The sequence below is a fragment of the Natator depressus genome, chromosome 2 (assembly GCF_965152275.1).
Source record: "Natator depressus isolate rNatDep1 chromosome 2, rNatDep2.hap1, whole genome shotgun sequence".
Classification (NCBI taxonomy): Eukaryota; Metazoa; Chordata; order Testudines; family Cheloniidae; genus Natator; species Natator depressus.
The window spans coordinates 219,065,186-219,090,118 of record NC_134235.1 but is presented as its reverse complement, the minus strand read 5'-3'; the positions used below and the strand labels follow the sequence as shown (position 1 = coordinate 219,090,118).

General features: G+C 45.9%; 1 protein-coding gene across 3 annotated transcripts in view; it reads left to right on the top strand.

Moving 5' to 3' along the window:
- Positions 1 to 24,933, top strand: part of ANKIB1 (ankyrin repeat and IBR domain containing 1) — a 167,111-nt gene that overhangs the window by 85,825 nt on the left and 56,353 nt on the right. For all 3 annotated transcript variants that reach the window (XM_074945934.1, XM_074945935.1, XM_074945933.1), the window contains exons 4-5: positions 6,733 to 6,915; positions 13,692 to 13,809. In XM_074945934.1, coding sequence (XP_074802035.1) covers positions 6,733 to 6,915; positions 13,692 to 13,809 — 301 coding nt within the window. The remainder of the gene's footprint in view (positions 1 to 6,732; positions 6,916 to 13,691; positions 13,810 to 24,933) is intronic.

The window sequence follows — 24,933 nt, the reverse complement described above, 5'->3', positions numbered from 1 at the left end:
CAAGATTCGCCGGGACAAGGCCACCGTCATCTGCACAGCACCCTACTGTCCGCAGAAGTTCTGGTTCACTGACCACCTATCCGTCTCTTCTCGCTCCCAGATCTCCTCACACAAGGTCAGAGATGACTCCATCATCCCAATCGAGACCTTCTTCACATCACAGTCTGGTATTTGGATGGGCATCAAGTGTAGACTGTGCATGCTCCACCTCGGTTCGGCAAACCTCACCCAAAGCAGGAGGGAATCCACCAGAACATGCAACTGCACTAAATGGAGACGCTTTCTAGACGCTTCCATCGCCACAACCACTCAGGGGACACAGTGACCATCCCAGTCATCCTGGTCTATTTCCTTGCCCTTTAAAACATCGGTACTGGCTCTCAACTCTATCTGAGTGCATCTGGCAGCACTTAGCACCTTTCTCCTGCAATGGATGGCCCGTCCGTCTTTACACACCCCACCACTGTGTACTTCAAGAAGGGCTTGATCAACGCCTTTCCATCGATGATGAAGCTCATGCCCCCATGGGACCTCAACCTCGTTCTTTCTGCCCTCATGTGACCACCCTTTGAACCGACGGCAACATGTTCTCTATGCAACATAAGGACATAAGAATGGCCATACTAGGTCAGACCAAAGGTCCATCCAGCCCAGTAGCCTGTCTGCTGATAGTGGCCAATGCCAGGTGCCCCAGAGGGAGTGAACCTAACAGGTAACGATCAAGTGATCTCTCTCCTGCCATGCATCTCCACCCTCTGACAAACAGAGGCTAGGGACAACATTCCTTTTCACCAAATGAAATTAATGGGCAGCAGGTTTAAAACAAATAAAAGGAAGTTGTTCTTCACACAGTGCACAGTCAACCTGTGGAACTCCTTGCCCGAGGAGGTCGAGAAGGCTAGGACTATAGCAGGGTTTAAAAGGGAACTAGATAAATTCATGGAGGTTAAGTCCATTAATGGCTATTAGCCCGGATGGGTAAGGAAAGGAATGCAAGTGGCATTCTTATTTGCCATTACCTCGGCCAGGCATGTCGGCAAGCTTGCTGCCATGATGCCAGATCCCCCCCCGCACCACATGATATTTAACAAGGAGAAGGTGTCCGAATTCCACCTCAGTCAATCCATGCACTTGCCTGTGTTCTACCCAAAGCCACACACCTCTCCCGCCGACAGAACTCTGTACCTCCTTGGCATCCATGCCCGAATATTCTACCTCCACAGGACTTGCCTCTTTTGGAAGTCACCTAAACTTTTTGTTGCCGTCATCAAACGGTCAAAGAGACAAGCCCTCTCATCCCAGTGAATTGCTAAATGAGTGTCGGGATGCATCCTTGAATACTACAAATACTCCAACCTACCTCCTCCTGGCAGAGTCACAGTGCATTCTACATGGGTGGAGTCTGCCTCCTTAGCCTCACTGGAGGATGTGTCATGGCAGGACATCTGCTGAGTCACAACATGGTGCTCTGTCCGCACGTTTACAGCATACTACTCTGTAACGCGTTCAGACGTGGGCCAGGCTGTATTGCCAATGGCAGTTCCATTGGCATCCTTGTACACACCTCCGCACTGATCACTGCTTGCAAGTCACCCACGAGTGGAATACACGTAGGGACCATCACTCAAAGAAGAAGAAGAGGTTGTTCCTTATCTGTAACTGGAGGTTCTTGAGATGCGTAGTTCCTATCTATATTCCACTACCTGCCCTTCTTCCCTTCTGCTTCAGACTAGAGGATGCAATGTTAAGAGAAGAAACTGGCATGGTGTCGACCTGAGCTACCTCTTATACCCTTGGCTAGGGGCACGAGGAGACACACTACGCGCTTGCAGGTCTATGGACACTACTAGGAAACACTTCTGGACTCAGGTACATGGCACACATGCACATCCACATGTGAAATACAGATAGGGATCACACATCCCGAAGAACATCCAGTTACAGGTAAGTAATCTCCTCTTCCCAGATCTTCTAACTTAGGAAGACTGCAAAATCAGACACCCCAGTTCAGATCCAGTTCACTTCACGGTGTGGTGTTTAAAATGGCATCAGATCTACAATGTTCATGTTCGGAAGTCGTCCAAACCATTCTTACTCAAAATAGGAAAGATTCTGAACTGCTGTCTAGCTTAATGGAGACATTTTTCTACCTGAGCACAGCACAGTCAATCTTCCTCAGGCTCTGCAGATATTCCAGTCACTTTAGATTATCTTCTGTCATTGAAGAACTTGGGTCTTTCCATCAGTTCACTGCTGGTCCATCTTGCCACAATCATTTCCTGCCTGCCTTCAGTAGATGCGTGTTCAATTTTTACTTGTCCAACAAACAGTTAGATTAATGAAGGGCTTAGTCAGGATCTTTCCAGCAGTGGTCAGGCCTACACCTTAGTGGAACCTCAGTCTCATCCTGACAATACTCACTAGACCACCATTTGAATCTTTGGCAACACGCTCTATGCCCCCTCCCACCCCCCTTCAATGAAAGTTGCATTTTTAGTTGCTCTTATTTCTTCCTGAAACCCCAGGTTTTGGTTGAAGAGAAAAGACTTCATTCCTTGGATTGTAGACATGCCCCAGCATTCTACCTGCAAAGGACCAAATGAATTAGAAAATGACCAAGACTGTTTCTCGCTGTAGCAGAAAGGTTGCAAAGACAAGAAGTATCTTCTCAGAGAATCTCTAAATGGACTTTGGTTGGATCATTATGTGCTACCAATTAGCATATGTCCCTCCCCCAAGAGCACAAGCTACTTCTACAGTATCTCTACAGGAGGTACTTATACTAGACATATTCAGAGCAACAACCTGGAGTTCTATTCACATGTTCACAAAATATTATGCGCTAGTTCGGGCCTCCGCTGTGGATGCAGTGATGGGGACTGCAGTTCTTCAAACATCTTTGTTGCTGGCATCTTCACATCAACCTCTGATCTGAGTACTGCTTGTCAGTTACCGACGTGTGGAATAGACATATGGACCAGCGCTCAAAGAATAAGTGGAAGTTCTTCATGATGTGTGGTCCCTGTCTGTATTCCACTATATGCTCTCTGTCCCCTCTGCCTTGGATCATATTGGATTTGCTGTAAGAAGAGGAACTGGAGAGGAGTTAGCCCACATTGGCTCTTATACCTTTGGTCTGGAGCATGAGAAGAGCAACTGTGCATGTGAAAGCCAATGGATGCTGCTTGTTAATCTCCAGTCTGGCACCCACGTGTGGAATACAGATAGGGACCACACATCTCAAAGAACTTCCAGTTACAGGTAAGTAACCTCCATTTACAAATGCCTTAACAAAAACAAACTAGTAGGCATGTGATTAAAAATATAGAAAAATATCCATCAAAAATAAAATGTAAACAGAAGACAACCATAGCAAGAATATTACTATGGGAAGTATTGGTAGCCTGGCTGGAGCTTTTAATTGCAATCTATAAAATAAGGAGGATTAAATCTCTTATTTCTTGAAAATGTGTGTACTTGATTAAAGCTTGGCTTTGAGCAGAACTTTATCAGGGGCCAGCCTGAGACTAACATGAACTGGCCCAGGAATTCTCACAAACCTCAGCACCTTTGTTCCAAATGCAAGGTGCCTTTCATTAACCTTGCCATGTCTAACATAGATACATAACACACACATTTAAAATAAAAACCATCTATGACCCTACCAAAACAAGATACTCCATTGCATGCACTTCTCCCCTGGAGAAGAGGATGAGAGAACAAAGAACATATGAGAGATGGGGGAGCAAACTGACATGATGAAGCATCTGTTGGAACTGCAGGAAAGCCAACAAGAGCACAGATCCCCACTGCATCCATTGTATAACTGCCTGCCCTCCTCCCCAAGTTCCATATCCTCCTCACCCAGACGCCCAAGAACGCGCGGCGGGGGAGGCTCCAGGCACCCAGCCACTCCACTCCAGAGGATGGCCCAAGCAACAGAAGGCTGTCATTCAAACAGTTTTGATTTGTAGTGTGGCTACAGTAAGCAATGTGGCCTTGTCCTTCCCTCCTCCTGCATCCCACCACACGCAGGCTACCTTGTCAGTTATCTCACTTTTTTTTAATTAATAAAGAATGAATGCATGGTTTCAAAACAATAGTTACACTATTTCCTTTGTCAGCTATGATGGAAGGGGAGGGTTGGCTTCCAGGAAATTAAAATCAACAAAGGGACGGGTTTGCAGCAAGGAGACACACACACAACTGTCACACTGTAGCCTGGTCAGTCATTAAATTGGTTTTCAAAGCCTCTGATGCACAGTGCGCCTAGCTGTGCTCTTCTAATTGCCCTGGTGTCTGGCTGCTCAAAAATCGTCTGCCAGGCAATTTGCCTCAACCTTCCACCCCGCCATAAACGTCTTCCCCTTATTCTCAGAGATACTATGGAGCACACAGCAAGCAGCAATAACAATGGGAATGTTGGTTACGCTGAGGTCTAACTTAGTCAGTAAACTGCGCCAGCAAGCTTTTAAACGTCGAAAGGCACATTCTACCACCATTCTGCACTTGCTCAGCCTATAGTTGAACTGCTCCTTACTACTGTCCAGGCTGCCTCTGTACGGCTTCATGAGCCATGGCATTAAGGGGTAGGGTGGGTTCCCAAGGATAACTATTGGCATTTCAACATCCCCAACGGTAATTTTCTGGTCTGGGAAGTAAGTCCCTTCATGCAACTGCTCGAACAGCCCAGAGTTCCTAAAGATGCAAGCGTCATGCACCCTTCCCGGCCATCCCATGTTGATGTCAGTGAAACATCCCTTGTGATCCATCAGTGCTTGCAGCACCATTGAGAAGTATCCCTTGTGGTTTATGTACTGGTTGGCAAGGTGGTCCGGTGCCAAGGTAGGGATATGCATTCCATTTGTCGCCCCATTACATTTAGGGAACCCCATTGCAGCAAAGCCGTCAGTATGACCTGCACATTTCCCAGAGTCACTACCCTTGATAACAGAACATCAGTGATTGCACTAGCTACTTGGATCACAGCAGTCCCCGCAGTAGACTTGCCCACTCCAGATTCATTCCCGACTGACTAGTAGCAGTCAGGCATTGCAAGCTTCCACAGGGCTATCGCAGCTCGCTTCTCAGCTGTCAGGGCAGCTCTCATCTTGGTATTCCTGCGCTTCAGGGTGGGGGAAAGCAACTCAAAGTTCAAGAAAAGTGGCCTTACGCATGCAAAAGTTTTGCAGCCACTGTGAATCATCCCATACCCTCAAAACTGTGTGGTCCCACCAGTCTGTGCTTGTTTGCGGGCCCAGAATCGGTGTTGCACTGTATCAACCAGCCCCACTGCCGCCATGATGTCTCAATTGCCACAGCCCGTGCTTTCAGGAATGTCTGTGTCCATGTCCTCATCACAATCGTCCTCGTGCTGGCGTCTCTTAGCCCGGTTCTGCGCATACTCCAGGATAATGAGCGAGGTGTTTACAATGCTCACAACAGCAGTGGTGAGCTGAGCAGGCTCCGTGCTTGCCATGGTATGGCATCTGCGCTAGTAACCCAGGAAAAAAGGCGCAAAACGATTGTCTGCCTTTGCTTTCACAGAGGGAGGGAGGGAGGGAAGGAGGAAGGGGCAACTGACGACATGTACCCAAAACCACCCGCAACAACGTTTTTGCCCCATCAGGCATTGGGAGCTTAACCCAGAATTCCAATGGGCAGCGGAGACTGCGAGAACTGAGGGATAGCTACCCACAGTATACCGCTCCGTAAGTCGATGCTAGCCACAGTATTGAGGACGCACTCCGCCGACTTAATGCGCTTAGTGGGGACATACACAATCAACTGTATAAAATTGATTTCTAAAAATTGACTTCTATAAAATCGACCTAATTTCGTAGTGTAGCCATACCCTTAGAAAAATAATTGTATTGCAATTCATGTGTGATAGTCAGTGCCAATGCAACCTGCCTCTGAGGACGGGGAACCCACCATCCCATTGTCTGCACTCCGACTGTGTCACAGATCTCTTAAGTGCTGAGTCCTACCCTACCCACCTGATGCATGAAAGCATCAGAGGAAGGTAAATGGAGGTGTGGATTTTTTGATATTTAGCCAGAATTGGCGCCATGCTGAAGAAGTGACTAATAGGGGAGGTAATCTAGGGAATTTGTAAGGTTTGTTTCCCGTTGAGAAGATGTTGGGATCTGGTGATGCTTTTGGAAGGAAGGCAGTGAGGAGTGTAAGGGGGTGAAGAGCTCATGCAAGGGCAGAACTAGAGAATGTAATCTTGATTCATTTTCCAGCCCCTTAGGTTTCTTCGGATAAATACTACCATTCTTCAGGTTTGAAGGGTAAAACAACATTTTATCACCATTTCAAAGCTAATCAGTTTTCTCTGAATTTGATTTGTGACAGGCATTTTACAAAAGCTGCATTATAAAATTTCAAGAAGTGGGGTGGGGCTTATTTACCAATTGCTGATGTGATTAGGTGCTAATTAAAAAATTAAATTGCAGTACAGCTGGCTAACCAAGACACACTTGATGCCCAGGTACAAGTCAAAATGAATAGAAATCATTCTGTAACGTGTTTGAACTTTATTTTTTTAATAAAGAATGTATTAATAAATACAATATAAATAAATTTAATAAAGAATCCCTTTGCAATTATGCAAGCTTCCTTTTGTATACTTTACATACTAGTCTATATTTGATCCCTGTTTGTTAATGTTAGACATCTTTCAGAGTCAGTAATTCATAGGTGTTGACTTTTGATTTTTGCTTTTAGCTTCTGGTAAAACATGGTGGAGACTTGTTTGCAGAAAATGAAAATAAAGATACTCCCTGTGACTGTGCTGAGAAGCAACACCATAAAGACTTGGCCCTCAACCTGGAATCTCAAATGGTATTCTCACGGGATCCTGAAGCTGAAAGCATTGAAGCTGAATATGCTGCTTTAGACAAAAGACAGGTGAAGTGAAACTTTTAATTATGTGTACTTTATGGTTTTATAAATCTGTGTATGTAGCAACACTTTGTGATAGAGGCAAAAATATCTTAAGCATGAGTTTAACTCGAGGCACACTTTTAGATCCACTGACTTCAGTGGCACTACACACACATTTAAAGTTAAGCACATTGCGGAAGAGCAGTAGTGAGTCCATAGTTAAGAAGAGAGCTTTCTGTTCACAGTATTTCAGAGAGCTCTAAATTACATATGCAATGCAGGTTGTCTTGGAAAATTGTTGTGCCACATTAAAGCTAGGGGTAGAGTTAGTGGTGCAAATTTGGGGTCATTTGGTCAAGTAAGTTGGGAGATAAAGCTCTTCCAAAAATGATCAACTTCTAAAATTTTCAATTTCTTAAGATTTTCTGCCCAAAGATGGTGGGGGGGGGAATATAAGAAGGATTCACAGCATGTTTCCTCTAATCTCAACTAGTGAATACCACCAAGAAGCAGCTGCAAAGTGCAATATTTCAAAATATAATAACTTTTCTTTCTGGTTCTAGAGGGTTGTGCCTGGAACTGCTGCAAACCAGATCTTGTACAGAAGCAGGAGAGCATGTAATTTTCATGTCCATTTTTAAAAGTGCTCTAGAATTCGTAGGCGCATTCAGATCAGATTAAAATTTGTTTTTGGAGTAAATTAGGTATGTTTTGGTTAGGGGGGTTCCCATTTTAATTGCTTTCCAATCATGACCTGCTTTTTAATAAAGTGCTCTAAAATGCACATCAGCTGGTTCAATTTGAACATTGGATTGTCAGTAGAGGGACCCAGGTAAGAGGTAGTAGTGCAGTCTTGGAGCGGCTTGATTAAGGGATTTATAAGATACACCCCTCCCCCCCCGCCCCCCCAATTCCCTTCTCTCCCAGAATGAGTTGACTGTAGTGTGGTTCCATGTATCACTGAGAGGAAGATAAGGAGTACAGGCAAAGCTGCAAGGGTGGAACACCATGCCAGTTTCACGGCACTTTTTCAAGAGAGTTCTAAAATTCACAGGCTAAGTCAGATCAACTTGGAATTTGGTATGCCAGTTGAAGACCTTGGATGCAGTTTGTGGGGTAAATTTGCGTAATTTGATCTCAGGTTTCCAAAATGACAGGCTTTTATTTTTCAAAATGCTTCAAAATGCACATGCATAAGCAGATTGCCTTGGAAATAGCTATGCTACATCAAGATCCAGGGTAGACTTTGTGGGATCATTTAGTCAGGGAGTTTCTAATATAAAGGCCCACTCGTGACCTACTTTTAATTATCAAAATGCTCTAGAATGCACATGCAGAGCCTGATTGGCCTGGAAATTTCTTTGCCAAGAGAGAGACCAGCGTAAAGACACTGGTGAAAAATTGGGATTATTTGGTGAGAGCATTCCAATGATACAGCTCCCCTACGTATTTCTTTTCAAAGTGTTCTAAAATACATGTGTGTAAGTAGATTGCCTTGAAAATAGCTATGCCACATCAGAGTCCAGAATAGATTGTGGGTTGCAAATTAAGGATCATCTGGCCAAGAATTCCCAAAATAAAATCCTTTCCCCAGGTGGTCTGCTTTTGATTTTCTAAGTGCTCCAGAAGCAGGCACACAGCACAGGAACTGAAGTGGTAACTGAAAACAGGAATGCTCCGTGCATGCCACAAGCACAGTGCTGAAACTACATTAGGCAGTTAGGAATAGACTTGCTCCGTGCATGCCACAAGCACTCAGCTCTGAGTGGAAGCTGAGGATAAGCAGGCTTTCTTAGCGCAGGCCACAAGTGCACAGCACTGAGACCAGAGGTTTAGGCAAATTGCTCAGACTCAAGATCAGTGCTGGCTCAGGCTCTGGCTCAGCCTCCTCAAGGAAGGGCTCAGTGAGTGAGAAGATCTGTGAGCAGCCCATTCACAAACTTAAAATCCATTTGCATATCTCTTACAAGAAGGTTAGCATTTCTGGAAAAAAACAAAATATAAACTATGGAAAACCATGAATTACAGTGTTAAGGTGACACTTTCCACGCAGCCTGCCTGGATGAAGATGGCAATAAAACTGGGAGTACAACAGTATCTTAACCCTCCCTAACCAATCCTGCCATTTTATCTGTGCCCAGCACAACTTGAAATCCGCACTCTTACTCATACAGTCCAGTGGACCTGCACTGAGATCTGTGCAGCATCTTTGATGCAAAGGAGTACTTGCTGCTGGCTGGCAGAGGCTGACAGAAGGCAGAAAGGTACTGTTATATTCCCAGTTCCCATTGCCATCGCCTGTGGACAGAGTTAAGTGTTCTTGCATTATAGTAACAATATCTTAATTTCAAATGGTTGTAGCCAATTCATGTCATTGTTCCTATTCAGATGTCATCAAGGAATTATAAGGAATGCTTACATTTAGAATTGAACCATTTGCAATGAAGAAAATAAACAATTTGCAAAGCTTAAAGTCATAAGAATGTATAATTTCTAATTGCTGTGGGGAAGAACAAAAGCTTTCCACCTTTAAATAAGATGGGAGTCAGTAGTGACTCTACAACTTTTGCAAGTGTTTCCTTACTTAGGAAATATTCTTGAGAAAAATATTCAATTTAACTGTTTCTGATGAAAATAATTGCTTAACATGAGTTCATTCTAGAATCTTGTTTTCCATTGGTACTGGTTGAAATGCACATTCTTCTGAAGAGACACTTCTGTTTTAATTTTGTCTTTTTAACAGATCTTGGGAACCTTTAATGATTAAATCTGAGTTTGCAATTAAAAAATGTATAGCAAATGCAAGGTCATAATAGTTTAATTAAATATGTTCTACATAACACAATATCGAAGAATAGGAATATTAAACATTTACAAAACAAGATATAAACTTAAGAACTATGGCTCTGTGTAAAACACCGAGACACAAAACTTTATGACCAGAGTCTATGCTTTTATCCTTGTGGTTAGGTGAAACAAAAAGCATCAAAATGGGTTATGTCTGTGTTGGTTTTTTAAATAGAAATCAGGTCAGGGGAAAATTCCAAAAGATTTCCCTTGCCTCTAATTTTGTATTTTTATTTCATTAATTGAAACAACCCACAATAAAAGAATCTGAGCAAACATTGCCTATATGTGTAACGTGTAAGAATATAAGAAATATTTCTCTCTCAAAATTTATTAAAGGTGAAGTTAGGCTAGCAGTAACCCAAATAATATACATTGTAATTTAATCTTTTTAACTAATTATTTTTGCATCGATTTTGATGGCTTCACATTCATAGTTCTCTGGTTCACTGCTTATTCCTAAAATAGAAGTAGGTTCATATTTGCATTGTAGCCCCTGGAGGTAAAAGGCACTTTCATTTTAACCCCATGCTGCAATGTATTCAGTACATGCTAAGGAACACCTGGGAAAAAGCAGAAATTCAGAGCAGATCATCCAGACCAGGTTTAGTTCTGTGCCAGACACATAGAGCATTATACTGCACAATAACAAAACAATCATTTTCTTCAGATATTTAATTTATATTTGGAAAGGATCTGTTCAGTTCCAATTGAAAGCCATTTAGAAAGTAGTATAAGCATAACTTTAGTGTTCATATTTAAGAAAGTGAAAGATGTTTGCACTCTTAAAATAACCCACTTAAAATTAGTACATGAAGATAGAAATAGCCTTTTTAAATAGGAAGAGAAAACGAAACTACAGCAGGCTATAATGTCTCCAAATTTATATATTACATATGTGCACGTGAGTGGTAGATGCAGTGTCAGATAATTTTTGAAAATATATAGCCCCAATTTACAAAAAGGATGATCATAAAGTAAATTTGGCATCACTTGGTTACCATCTTAATTGCACAAAAAGGAATTTTTGTCTTCTCAATTTTTAACAGTATATTAAAAATAGAAAAATCACTTTAACGTTAAATGAACTAATAAAATAAAACCTCTATGCAAATACTAAGATATTAATAAACACTTTAACCTAGTTTCAAATAGCAATTTGATAATAAAAGAATTGATGGTATCTTTGCTTTTTGTATCTGGCTCAGAATGTTAGAGGTAAAATAAAAGGAAGGTATGCGTGTGTGTGCTCAGATGTGTGTGTATGTAAAAGGAGGAGTATATAGAAAATATTACAAGAATTGAAGATAGTGGAAAACTGTTATTCCATGGGTTGAAGAAGTGACAGAACATAGAACATCCCTAAGTTACAGTATATAAACTATGGAAAATCATGTATTATAGTGTTAAGGTGTTAAACTTACAGTATAGTTTAAAGATCTGGAGATCTCTTTGTTAAACACAAAGGGCAATACAAACCTCAGTTCTAATCTAAGGGCTTCTGCAGATGGAATGAGTTGAAGGATTTCTTCTGTGCACTTAAGGTTTGATCCAACATTCATTGTAATCGTGGGAGTCTTTCCATTGACTTCAATATGCTTTTGATCTGGGCCTATATGAGTTATTCAGATATGAGCCACACATATATCTGAGGTCAAAGAAAAAATTGTTTGAATTATGCTGAGAAACAGTACGTGTTCATATAATTAAAGAACATATTCTCTTGCCGAAGAGGGCATATTAAAATTTTTCTCTGTGTATGCAACATTACAGTTACCATTTCCAGACTTCTGACTGCTTAACTTTGTCTCCTTAAATGTTTTTTTATGGAATAACATATTACTTTGTGAACAAAATATATGTATTTTTAAAACACAGTCATAAGGAATATTTCCCACATCGCTTTAAAGAGCAAATTAAAAATTCTTAAAACCAGAGAATCTAAAAATCTGGGGCTTGTGTGGAACGTTCCAACAGAGATAGTATAACACTTACTACTCAAGAGAGATAAGTGCCAGTGTTCAACCTAGAAACAGCCAATTAAACATAATTTAGAGCAATTGTGCACTTCAGATTAAAATGTTAGTTCCTTTAATATACATTTGTTTCAGATATCATTAAGAAATACCTTTCCCTTATAGATTTAAAAGGTGGTGATTGTCATGCTGATGAAGCTAATTTATATTCTTTCAATGATAATTCAAACTACAGTTCAGATAAAGTCTAGACAGTTTAGTCATTGTCCCAATTTTTTTTAGAGCATATTGATGCAAATGTAATCACTTGAGCACTCAGCTGTTTGTAAGCCTGGCGATTTGACGTGTTTTCATAAGTTATCTCTTTAGTAAGAAATTAAATAGGTCAGTCAACTTCCAGAATGCTGTCAAGCAAACGACCCAGATTTACTCTAGCAGGGACCACTAAGGATAAGAATGTTCTTAGTCGTACCATAGGTGTGCACCAACAGGAAGGCACAAGGAAACTCTCCCCAGTTTGTGCAACCCACATAAGGAGATGCAGGAACCACTTCCATCATGTTTTCCCAAAGAGGGCAAAGAAGAGGCAGGGCTCTGGGTCCATTTCTTCTGTTTACACTAGTCTGGGGAATTGGCCAGTACCAATAAGGAGAGTAGGCTCTATCATCAATTGAGGCTAGTTTATGTTGCTGATGGATCCTACTGCTTGTGCGTAATTACTGGAGTTTGTTTATTAGATGTATTTTTTGAGAGTTTATTGTGGATGTCCAGTGTGTGAGATGGACTCTTTTGTTTACTGTAGTGTAAATGTGAATTATAAAAAACTATTAAAAGGCCAGTATATCATTTTTTGGTCCCTTCCTTCTCTCCTGGATGGTGTCTGCATGGGCATATAAAGACTTAGTATAGACTTTATTTTTTCCTGTGTTATTTTTAAGGAGTAAGGATGCAGCTCTCATATCTTGGCCATAGGAGCTGGACTGTGACCTCAGAGTTGCTGCCTTTTTGCCTTTCCACCTGACCCTATTGCTAACACTGTAAGTGAAGATGCCACACTGAAACTAGCAGGGGGATTGAAACTGGTTCTCACCACTTAAGGTGGTGAAGTCCATTGCCACTGCTGCCCAAACTGCACAGTTGAACTTCTGTACTTGAAATGGATCAGCCACCTATATCTGTATGCTCAGACCAATCAAACAATCAATTACCTCCATTCCCACTTCTGACTAGGTGCGTGCTGCCTCACGTGACCTGCAGTCTGACAGCAGCCAATTATACCTTCCCTTTCTTTCTATCCAAGTCTTCAGCATTCCTGTCCCCAGGATAATGCCAAGATAATGGCCCTCAAACATATGAGGTCAGTAAAAAGTAATCCAGCTGCTACCTGTGTTTGCATTTTTGCCAGGCCAAGTAATATCTTACTTCAGATAATCCTGGATCTAGCATTCTTTTCTTATCCATCCCTCAAGAATAGATTTTGAACAGCTCCAGAATTCTAGTGGCTACCTAATGAGTTAACTTTTCCAATAAAAATTATTTGGATTTCCTGTCTTCATCCATATCACCAGCTGGGTTCCACGCAAACCTAGTAATTTAGATTCTTTTCTTTTTTTAATCATTTGACATAGATTTAGACCGTCTCAATGACTGAACTCTAGAAATATCAGAGAACTGTAGATATAGCTTCTTTTGGCTTTGAAATGCGTAAAGTTGATGCACTATAAATAAACATCACCAGATTAGTGTCTTCATAGAATTTGATATAGTTGTCAATCTGCACAGTCATGCGTCAAACTAAAGAATTCTTTTCCAACTAACCTATCAAGAGAGTAGTCTCTCCATCTGCGGTTTGAGATAATTGTTAGGTAGTAGAAATGTTTAAATTGTTGTTGCCATTTTAATGCAAAATTATTGGTTCACTGGAAAATCTCTACTTCTGAAGAGCTAACCTGTCTTTTTTTCTTTTTCTTTTCAAAGCCATATGAGGGTCTAAGACTTCAGGATTTGCGAAGGCTAAAGGATATGCTGATAGTGGAATCTGCGGACATGCTTCAGGCCCCACTGTTTACTGCAGAAGCTCTTCTTCGGGCACATGGTAATCAAAAACTAATAAAGTATTCAGACAGTTTTAGAAATTGTCTCAGCAAAATAAAAGTCATGTTCATGGGGTTTTTTTTTCTTTTTTTCCTAGCTATAATTGAAAGAAAAAGAGAAAATAATAATTAACAAAATGTGTATTCTTTTTCGAGTATATTCCCACTCTTGGGATAGTTTCCCAAGCAGTATCATACAGTGGAAGGAGGGAGTAGAGACCTAATTAAACAATGACTGAAGCACCGCTCTGCCAAGCTGTGCTTCTGACCTGGATGGCAGATACTATGCATAATGTCTTGTAAAAGTGTGAATTGGACTTCATGTAGCAGCACAGCAAGAGGGATATAGCAACTACTCTAGGAGAATGGGCTCTAAAAGGAATAGGAGAAGAGAGTGAAGCTTCTCTACAATATTCCCCAATACACGGTCAGATCCGTCTTAGAGACATTGCGCTGAAATGGCCTGACCCTTAGAGGTGTCGATATACAAAATAAACAGCTTAAGAGAAGTCCTTACATTCTTAGTTCTGTCCAGGTAATACAAGAATGCTCTCTTTGCATCTAAAGGATGTAACTAGATTCTTCTTCAAGTGATTGCTCATGTGCATTCCACAATAGGTGTGCGTCCTCGCCACGTGCACCGGTGCCGGAAGTTTTTCCCATGGGGAGCGCCCCTAGTGACCCCTGGAGTGGCGCTGCTATGGTGCAGTATATGGGGCACTGCGCGCTCCCCCAACTCTCAGTTCCTTCTTGCCGCTAGTGAAGGTGCTTCAGAACTGCTGTGCTCCAGCTTTCTGCTGTAGCTTTCCCTGTTGGATTGTTGTTTAGTTCGTAGTTAGTTAGTACCTGTAGTTTTAAAAAAAAAAAAAAAAAAAGAGTATAGTTAGAATAGAAACATGTCAGTAAGTGTTTCACACACCGACTGTTTATGCTGTCTGGGGGGAAACCTACCTCAGTGACCGCTGCAAAATTTGCAGATCTTTTAAGCCTGGGACCAAAAAGGAGCGGGACATACAGCTCCGAGCCATCTTGATGGAGTCAGCCCTGACCCCGACACCACTGCGCTGCTCCGAGTCGGCACCGAGCACCATGGCATCGGTGCGCAGTGACCCAGCGGTGCCTTCCACCAACCAGCACCGCTCCCCATCCACGGGACACTCTAAGAAGACGAAGAAGAGATCTTCTCTGTCAAGGCTCTGGGGCAAGGTTGGGGGCGAGACTAGACCCGCGTTAGGCAGCTCTCAATCCTCATCAACCTCACAGCCTCCGACTCCAGCCCACTCCGGGACGACTTCCCTGGACGCCAGTGGCCACATACGGGTGCCCTCCATGCCGGAGGCCCTGCAGGCGGCTCGAGACGTAATGTCTCTACTGGTACTTGTTGCACCAACCCCAGTGGCTCCCTGGTCCAGAGACAAGCCGGTGCTCGGACCGCCACAGTTGCCGCCTGGACAGTTCAGTTCACGGTCAAGGGAAGGTTTCCGACACCGTTCTCCACTCAGTGACTGTCCCGCTCGCAGCCTGCACTGGCCCCATCGACCCCCACCAGGTTGTCTGGCTGGTGCCAAGCAGCAGGGGATCCAGGTACTGCTCCACTTTGAGGGAACGCAGTCCTAGCAGTCAGAGCGGGCTCTGCCGGGACTGGGACAGACGGCACCGGAGGTCACCTACTCCGAGAAGCCATCATAGCCCCTTGCGGTACCAACGTAGAAGCTGCTTACGCTCTTCGTCCCAGACGAGGTCCCTGACACGGCACTGCTCCCACAGCCACAGGCATAGATCACCGGCAACTGGCAGTCATGGAACTGCCCAACAGAGCCATTCACGGAGCAGCCGTTACAGACCATACTCCTGCTCCTCCACACCAGAATCACGGTCTCGAGTCCCGCACTGCTCGCAGCGCCTTTACTCGTCCCCATCCCAGGATAGCGGTCAATCGTATGCCATCCCGGCCTCCCTTCGAAGTCGACAGTCAGTGAACAGGTGAGTCCGGTGGGGCAGCCTGCTCCGATGGTGCCACAGCAGGTGCAGTGGCACCAGCCTCCCTGGCCAGCACCCTGGTACCAATGGGCCCCAGGGGTCCCGACGCAGCCCCCAGTGGTGTCTTGCTTGCTGACCAGAGCCTCAGAAAGGCCATCAGCCTCCCTCTCTCAGCCCCCCCAGGAAGGGGTCAGCAGAGCTCTCTTCCCCAGCCCTGCGCTCAGAAGGGAACCAAGCGTTGGGATCTGTGGCACGGTGGGGAAGCAGAGTACCGTGCCCACATCCTCATCCTCCCTGATGAAGCAATCACGGTGAGGCAATCCCCAGGAGGACACAAAAGCCCACCAAGAGCTGTTGAAAAGGGTGGCTTCAAGCCTCAATCTACAGGCTGAGGAGGTGGAGGAGCCTTCGGACTCCCTCTTCAATGTCCTCCCAGCTACAGCGCCAGACAGGGTGGCTCTCCCTCTCCACGAAAGGGTGGCGAAGATCTCAAATGTCCTGTGGCAGACCCCAGCTTCCTTGCCCCCCATCTCCAAGAGGGCAGAACGAAAGTATTTTGTGCCTGCCAAGGGGCACGAATATGTATATACCCACCCCACCCCAACTCCCTAGTGGTTGAGGCGGTCAACCATAAGGAGCGTCAAGGCCAACCCATTCCTACCCCTAAGAATAAGGACTCGAGGAGGCTAGACTTGTTTGGTAGAAAGCTTTATTCTTCCTCGAGCTCCCAGCTGAGGGTGGCAAACCACCAAGTCCTGCTGGGCAGATATGACTTTAACCTGTGGGGCTCAATGCCAAAGTTTGCGGACTCCCTCCAGGAGCATGATAGGAAGGAGTATAAGGCCCTGGTAGAGGAAGGCACAGCTGCTGCCAGAGCGTCCCTTCAGGCAGCCTCGGACCCTGCGGACACGGCTGCAAGAACTATGGCCTCTACGGTGTCCATGACAAGGGCCTTGTGGCTCCTGCTGTCCGGGTTGTCCAACGAGGCACAGAGCTCCTTGCAGGACCTCCCCTTCGATGGCAAGCCCCTGTTTGCGGAACAGACAGACATGAAGTTACACGATCTCAAGGACTCACGCACGACATTAAAGACCCTTGGTCTCTATGTCCCGGTCCCGGCCAAGACCAAGTTCAAGCCGCAGTGGACCCCCAGCCAGGCCACCCACTCCAGATGCGAGCCCCCTTATAAAAAATCAAGGGACTGTAAGAAACTCCCACAGTAGCAGTCTCGGCCTGCGCCCCCAGCCTGGCCCCTCCAAGGGCAAGCAGGCGGGTAAGTGCCAGTTTTGTTGGGACGCCTGGGGACGACTTACCAGTCTGTACCAGAGATCCACCTGACCTACCCTTCTCCAGCTGTCTATGTACTTTCCTCCCGGAGTGGTACATAGTACCAGTAGTGGTACACTACTGACCTCAGACCAGTGGGTCCTCAACACCATCTCCCGGGGCTCTACCCTCCAGTTTCTCTCTACCCCATCCACCCACCCTCCCTCCCCATCCCTCTTCAGGGACCCCTTTCACGAGAACTTACTCGAGGAAGAGGTGAGGCGGCTCCTTCACTTAGGAGCGATGGAGTTGGTGCCTGCAAAGTTTAGATACAAGGGGTACTACTCCCATTATTTCCTTATCCTGAAGGCAAAAGGGGGACTCAGGCCCATCTTGGACCTGCAAGGCCTGAATCAGTACATGGTAAAACGCAAGTTCTGCATGGTCTTTCCGGCCTCCATCATCCCCTCCCTAAATCCCTGAGACTGGTATGCAGCCCTCAATCTCCAGGACGCATACTCCACATTCACTTATTCGAGGGCCACAGGCTTTTCCTCCACTTCACAGTAGGACAGGAACACTACCAGTTCACCGTCTTCCCGTTTGGCCTCTCAACGGCACGCAGAGTCTTCACAAAGTGTATGTCTGTGGTAGTGGCCTACCTCAGGTGTCAGTGGGGTCCAGATCTTTCCCTACCTCGATGACTGGCAGGTCCAAAGGCAGCTCCAGATCACAGGTACAGGACCACATAACACGTGCACCACACTGGGACTGCTGGTAAACAGCACCAAATCCACGTTGGTACCGATGCAACAAATAGAGTTCATTGGCATGATTCCAGATGCGACATCGGCCAGAGCCTCCCTCCTGCTGGATAGGTTTGACACCTTGAGGGACCTTCTAGAGGTGATCACGAGGTTTCCTGTGACAACCGCCAGGTCATGCCTCCAACTACTGGGTCATATATCAGGGTGCACATACATGGTTCGTCACACCAGACTCAGGATGCGGCCCCTTCAGCTCTGGTTGGCCTCGACATTCTCCCAGTCCAGAGACAGGCTGGACAAAGTCCTCACTGTGCCCAAAACTGTGCTAGCCTCCCTCAGTTGGTGGTCCACCCTGGGGAACATGATCCGAGGAGTCCCATTCAGGAGCCACCGCCAACTGTAGAGTTGGTGTCTGACGTGTCGGACTTGGGGTGGGGAGCCCATGTGGGAGACCTCCAGACCCAAGGTCTGTGGTCCGCACAGGAACTAGCCCTGCACATAAACGTCAAAGAGCTCAGGGCGGTCTGTCTGGCCTGCGTGGCCTTTCACTCATGGCTTGCAGGCAGGGTAGTCGGGGTTCTCACGGACAACACGGCCTCGATGTTCTACATCAACAGGCAAGGCGGGGCCTGCTTCTCTGCCAGGAAGCCCTCAGGCTGTGGGACTTCTGTATAGCCCACTGGAAGCCCACCACTTACCAGGCTTCCGGAACTCTCGGGCGGATTGGCTGAGCCGGGATTTCTCCTCCCAACACGAATGGTCGCTGCGCCTGGAGGTGGCACACAGGCTTTCCTGAACGTGGGGCACTCCCCAAATGGACCTCTTCACAATCAGACAGAACCGTCGGTGCCCTCAGTTTTGCTCCAGGGGAGGCCTGGGGCAAGGGTGCAATTTCCGACTCCTTTCTTCTGTCCCGATCGGGTCAGCTTTTATATGCTGATCGGCAAGGACCTGGAAAAGATCAAGACAGACAGGGCTCGCGTCCTTCTGATCGCCCCGGCGTGGCCCAGGCAGCGCTGGTACGGGACTCTCACGAGCCTGTCAGTTGTGCCCCCGTGGCCGCTGCCAACCCGCCCGGACCTTCTCTCTCAGGACCAACGTTGCCTCCTCCACCCCAGCCTAGCAGCCCTCCACTTCACGGCATGGTTGCTTAATGGGTAGGCCAGGAGGAAAGGACCTGCTCGGAGGGCATCCAGCATGTCCTCCTGGAGAGCAGGAGTCCCTCCACGCGTCAGGCCTACCTGGCAAAATGGTCTCCCAGTGGGCCGCTGATCGGGGTGTCTCACCAGGGGCTGCCCTGAACCAGTTTATACTGGATTATCTCCTTCATCTCAGAGCCCAAGGCCTAGCCCCTCGTCCGTCAAACTGCATCTGGCAGCCATATCGGCCTTCCACCCGCCAGTACAAGGCCACACAGTATTTTCTCATGGCATGACCAGTAGGTTCCTTAAGGGCTTGGATCGCCTCTTTCATTATGTTAGACCCCCGGTCCCGCAGTGGGACCTGAACTTGGTTCTGGCCAGGCTAACAGGACCTCCATTTGAGCCGCTTGCTACATGCTTCTGGTCCCACCTCTCATGGAAAGTAGCCTTTCTTGTGGTGATCACGTCTGCTAGGAGGGTCTTGGAGCTCCTGGCCCTGACCGCTGAACCCCCGTACATGGTATTTCATAAGGATACGGTCCAGCTCCACCCACACCTTCATTTCCTCGCTAAGGTGGTCTCCACCTGTCATAGGGGCCAGGACATTTTCCTGCCAGTGCTCTGTCCCAAGCCCCACAGGTCTAATGAGGAGTGCCGCCTCCACATGCTAGATGTGAGATGGGCCCTGGCATTTTACCTGGAACGGACAAAACCATTCAGGAAGTCTTTGCAGCTGTTCATTGCCACAGCCGAACGCATGAAAAGCCGGCCGATCTCCACTCAGCGGCTCTCCAACTGGATCACTTCCTGTATCCATACTTGTTACGACTTGGCGGGAGTTCCCCCACCGCCAGTTGTGAGAGTGCACTCAACAAGGGTGCAAGCCTCGTCGGCCGCCTTTCTGGCTCACGACCCTGTTCAGGACGTTTGTAGAGCTGCCACATGGTCTTCGGTCCACACGTTCATCTCACGCTATGTGATCTCCCAGACTAGTAAGGACACCGGGTTCGGCAGGGCAGTGCTCCGTCCCGAGTTTCTGTGAACTCCTACCCACCTCCAACAGATATAGCTTGGAATCACCTGTTGTGGAATGCACATAGGCAATCACTTGAAGAAGAAAAGACAGGTACCTTTTCCGTAACTGGTGTTCTTCGAGATGTGTTGCTCATGTCCTTTCCCACTGTCGGAGTTGTCTGGCAAGAAGGAACTGAGGCTGGGGTGAGCACACAGCGCCCCTTATACCATGCCATAACAGCGCCGCTCCAGGGGTTGCTGGGGTGCTCCCCTACGGGTACTGCTAAGGGAAAAACTCCGGTGCACGTGGAGAACACGCACACCTATTGTGGAATGGACATGAGCAACACATCTCGAAGAATGCCAGTTATGGAAAAGGTAACTGTCTTTTCCCCTTTACTTGTGTGGAAGTTGAGGAAAATACAGGTAAATTAATACTCTGATTTACATGAAACTATGAAATCATTGTAGGAAGGAATTTTGGGTATGGTCTAAGAACCACGTTATCTTTATAAAAAGTGGTGTGGGGGAGGTTCCTCTGTCAATGCATGTTACTCACTAACTCGTCAAGCAGAAGTGATTGCTATTATAAAGCCTGTTTTCAGAGATAAATGAAGGAGCAACTTGCTACAGTTTCAAAAGGGGAAGACCTAAGATGTAATAGAACTAAATTCAAATTCTATGGAGGGAGCAGGTCCTGTACTGAGAGAGAAATTCAGTAAACCTTTTAAAAAGGTTTTTCACCAGCTTGTGCAAGAAAATAGATTTTTCCAGTATCGTCAGTATGTAATGGTGCTATTGCTGCTAAATGGACTTTAATGGAGGAGAGAGACCACCCCATTGGTTATAAGTGCAACATATATTCTAAAATGAGTTGTATAGGAACAGTAACTGGTCAACATTTCTACCAGATTGGCCAGATAACAAATCTTTTTCCATTTAAAATTGTAACTTTTTCTGGTAGATAGTTCTTATTAATGCTCAGAAATCATCTGCTCCTTTGAGGAGCAAGGTCTTTCTAAATCTGGAAAGATCTTGGACACATCTGTGGTTACTGTTGACATAGGAGTAGGTGGGTTGAACAATACTCCTTTGAGGATATTCTCTGCGTTCAACCACCGTATTAGAGAGAGATGAATTTTCCTCGCACTGGTATTTTTCCATATACAGTCCCTAAACGGCATTAAGTTCTGTAACAGCTGGTGTTGAAGTGGCCTCTTCTTAACTTGGCATATGGAGTCACATACGCTGTGGATTCCATGAGGCCTAATAATGCCAGAAAATACATTATCCTTTGAGAGGGCTGCAGAAACTGTATTTATATAGTGGTGGTGATTTTCAAAAACCTCCTCCAAAAGCTCTTCTTTCTAAGGAGTCATAGATCACTCCAATGAAGGGAATCCTGTGTGATGGAATCAGAAGGGACTTCTCTTTGTTTATGAAAAATCCTAATGCTCAAAATAAAGAACAGGTCATCTGATTGGCTTTCTGTAATTCTTTTTTGGATGGAGCCTTCAGCATCCGATTATCTAAGTAACGGAAGACGAAAACTCTTTGCCTTTTCATGTGCTGCTACTGAAGCCAGGCATTTGGTAAAAACTCTGGGTGCAGTGAAGAGGCCAAAGGCTAAAACGCTGTCCTGGAAATTTGTCTGAATCAAAGACAAAACATAGCTATTGCAGTGAGATGGTCTTATGTGGATATGTAAATATCTGTGAGACTGAAAGCACCAAACCAATCCAGAGTAGACAGAGGGAATGGTCAAAGCCAGAGGATAGTATTCTGAACTGAAACTTTCTGATGTATCTGTTTAGAGTTCTGAGATCTAAAATTAGTCTGAGACCTCCATTCTTTTTTGGGATCAGAAAGTAATGGGAGTAGAACCCTTTGTTGCTGAAAATAAATAGTACTTCTTTAATAGCCCCTGCATGCAGTAGAGCTTGTACTTCCATTAATCTGTCATGGGAAGTATCCCTGAAACGACGGGGATGGGGGGTTACATGAAGGAAAGGATTTGAGCTGGAAAGTATAATCTTCCTTTATTGTGTGTAAAACACATCTGTCTGAGGTGGTGATTGTATGCAGTGTTATTGTAGCCGTGTTGGTCCCAGGATACTAGAGGGGCAAAGTGTGTGAGGCAATATTTTATGTTTTGTAAAACTGGGACAGACAGGATAGGATTTTCTGAAATTGGTTGAGAGCTTTCGATAAACATGTCAAACATGAAGTCTGACATTAGGCAAGGAGGATTTGTCTGAGAAATTCTTTGACCTCATCCTCGGCTTTCCTTCCTCTCTCGTATTTGAGAGAATGCTTGCTGTTGGTGTTGCTGTTGATAGTCTGATTGCCTCTGATTACAGAGAGACAAGGTGGGTGAGGTAATATCTTTTATTGGACCAATTTCTATTGGTGAGAGAGATACGTTTTTGAGCTTTCATAGAGCTCTTCCTATAGTAAGACAAAGAAGGTGTGTGGTATTGCCTGTGATGCCTGAACATAGGCATAGGTGTTCTCTGTGGATAGGGAGATGGTTGCTGTGGAACACGTCTCCTTCATCTTTTCCAGTACCTCATCAGTTTTTGTATTAAATAGTCCATCCCCTTTAAAGGATAGATCTATTTTAGATGCTCTTTCCACAGAAAGAAATGATTGTAGCCATGCATGCCTACATAGAGCTATTGCAGATGCAACAGATTTTGAGATGGTATTAGGGACGTCAGTCGATGCCCTGAGGGCATGCTTAGCCCGGTTTTGTCCCTGTTTGTTGAGAGCTGATGTCAACTTCCTGTAATCCTCTGGGAGATTTTTAGTAAAGACTCACTCTTATCTCACAGTTGAAACTAATACCTGGCCATCACTGCTTGATAATTTGCCACATCCGTGTTTAAAGAAGCTGAAGAAAACATTTTTCTACCCAGAGTCCCAATTTTTTCCCTTCTATAGGATAAGGGGTAGAAGGTTGAAGACTTCACCTTGTTCTGCTATAATCAGAGTTTGGCTGAGGGCTTACATGAAAACAAGAGAATCTTTCAAAAGGGATCTGGTATACCTTGTCAACCTTGTTTGAAATTGGTTGGCACAATGATGGATTGGACCACAGGAATTTTTCTGGTTGCTAAATCCCTTCTAACATAGGCAACAAAACCCTGCTTTTTGCAGTAGACCCCAAAATGTCAGACTGGATGCATAGCCTCGTTGAAAGCTACTGATGTTAATTTTAAAGTTTATGCTATCCTATCAACTAGTTCATGAAATTAGATCGCCTTTGCCAAAGAAGACGATGCTGTAGCTACTCCCACGTTGTCATCGCGCGATGAGACACTTTCCAGTTCCATGACATATTGGAAATCTTCCTGTGGACATTCCTCCTGGCGGTCTTCTTCAAAAAGTATAGCCTGTGCCAAAGAAAGGGTGCCATACCACTTTTTCAAAGCTATGCCCTCAGAACACGTTCATATGCTGGGGGCAGGGAGGGAGTTGTGTGAGCACCTTAACACACACTGCTACCAGAATTTCCATTGTCCTGGCTGCTCCTCCTCTGCGCATCCCAAGAGTGGGAATATGCAGAGGACACTTGAAGAAGAAAATTTTATTACAGTATTTTGTCGTGACATAACTCTACCACTCAGCTAATCTATTTAGCAATTGAAATTTTTGTGCAAAATGTAGATTAGCGCAGAACATTGTGGTAGAAAATAAAACCAGCTTCTTTTTGAAGTAGCATTTCCATTTTAACTGCGTTCATAAAGATTGTTTTATATCCCCATTTATTCAGACTGTCTGCAATATATCAAAAACGTTCAGACAATCAGGGGAATTAATAGGAAAGTGATTGAAACTGGGGATCATAATCTAAAAGTTTTGAGTTAAAGCTGTTTGGAGAAACAAGGTTTTATTGTTTCAAAATTGAGGCCTAAAAGTAGAACTACTTAGACCAGGGGTCGGCAACCTATGGCACACGTGCCAAACACGGCACGCGAGCCAGTTTTTAATGGCATGCTGCTGTCTGCCGGACCCGGGCAGACAGCAGTGTGACACTAAAAATCCTGCTCGGCCTGGCCCGGTCTTTTCCGCCCCGCCCCCCCCCCCCCCCCACAGCTCTCTCCTTGCAGGGCAGGCAAGCTTCCCCCTCCCCCCGCCTCTTCCCCCAGCGTGCTGGGCTCCTGCCCCTCCTCCTCTCCCTCCCTGCAGCCAATCAGCTGATGGTTGCTACGATAAAAGCGGGGGAGAGGTAAAAGCGGAGCCGCAGCGCCTCTCTCTGCTTCGGGGACCTTGGGGAAGGGGGTGGAATCAGGGCATATCCCCTCCAGCCCCCTGCCATGAGCCGTTCAGGGCAGGGGGCTGGGAGCACCCCCACAACCCAGCCCACACCCCCAGCCCTCTGCCCTGACCCCTGCACCCCCTCACATACCCCCAGCCCTCTTCCCTGACACCTGAACCCTCCTCACACACACCCAGCCCCGTGCCCTGACCCCTGCCCTGACTCCTGCATCCCCCACACATACCCAGCCCCCCCGACTCTTGCACCCCCCACTCCCACCCTGAGCACCAAACAGGAGCTCCTGCCCCGCCCCCCCCCCCCCCATTCCCACCTGCAGCCCTCACACCAAATGGGAGCTGCCCAGGTAAGCGCTCCACACCCAAACCTCCTGCCCCAACCCTGAGCCCTCTCCCTCATTCTAGCTCCTGGCCAGATCCTGCACCCCAACCCCCAGCCTGCTCCTTCACCCCCAGCCCAGTTTTCAGCACACTCCCACCCTCATCTCAGTGCAGAGAGAGAGGAAGAGAATGGCTAGAACCAGGGAGAAGGTAGGTACCTACTCTATGTGGACAGGGCTGGGACTGCAGACCGGCAGCGGGCTGAGCGGGGCCGGCAGCCGGGACCCTGGCTGAAAGGAGCCGGCGGATGGAACCCCAGACCGACAGCAGGCTGAGCAGCAGTGGGCTGAGCTGCTCA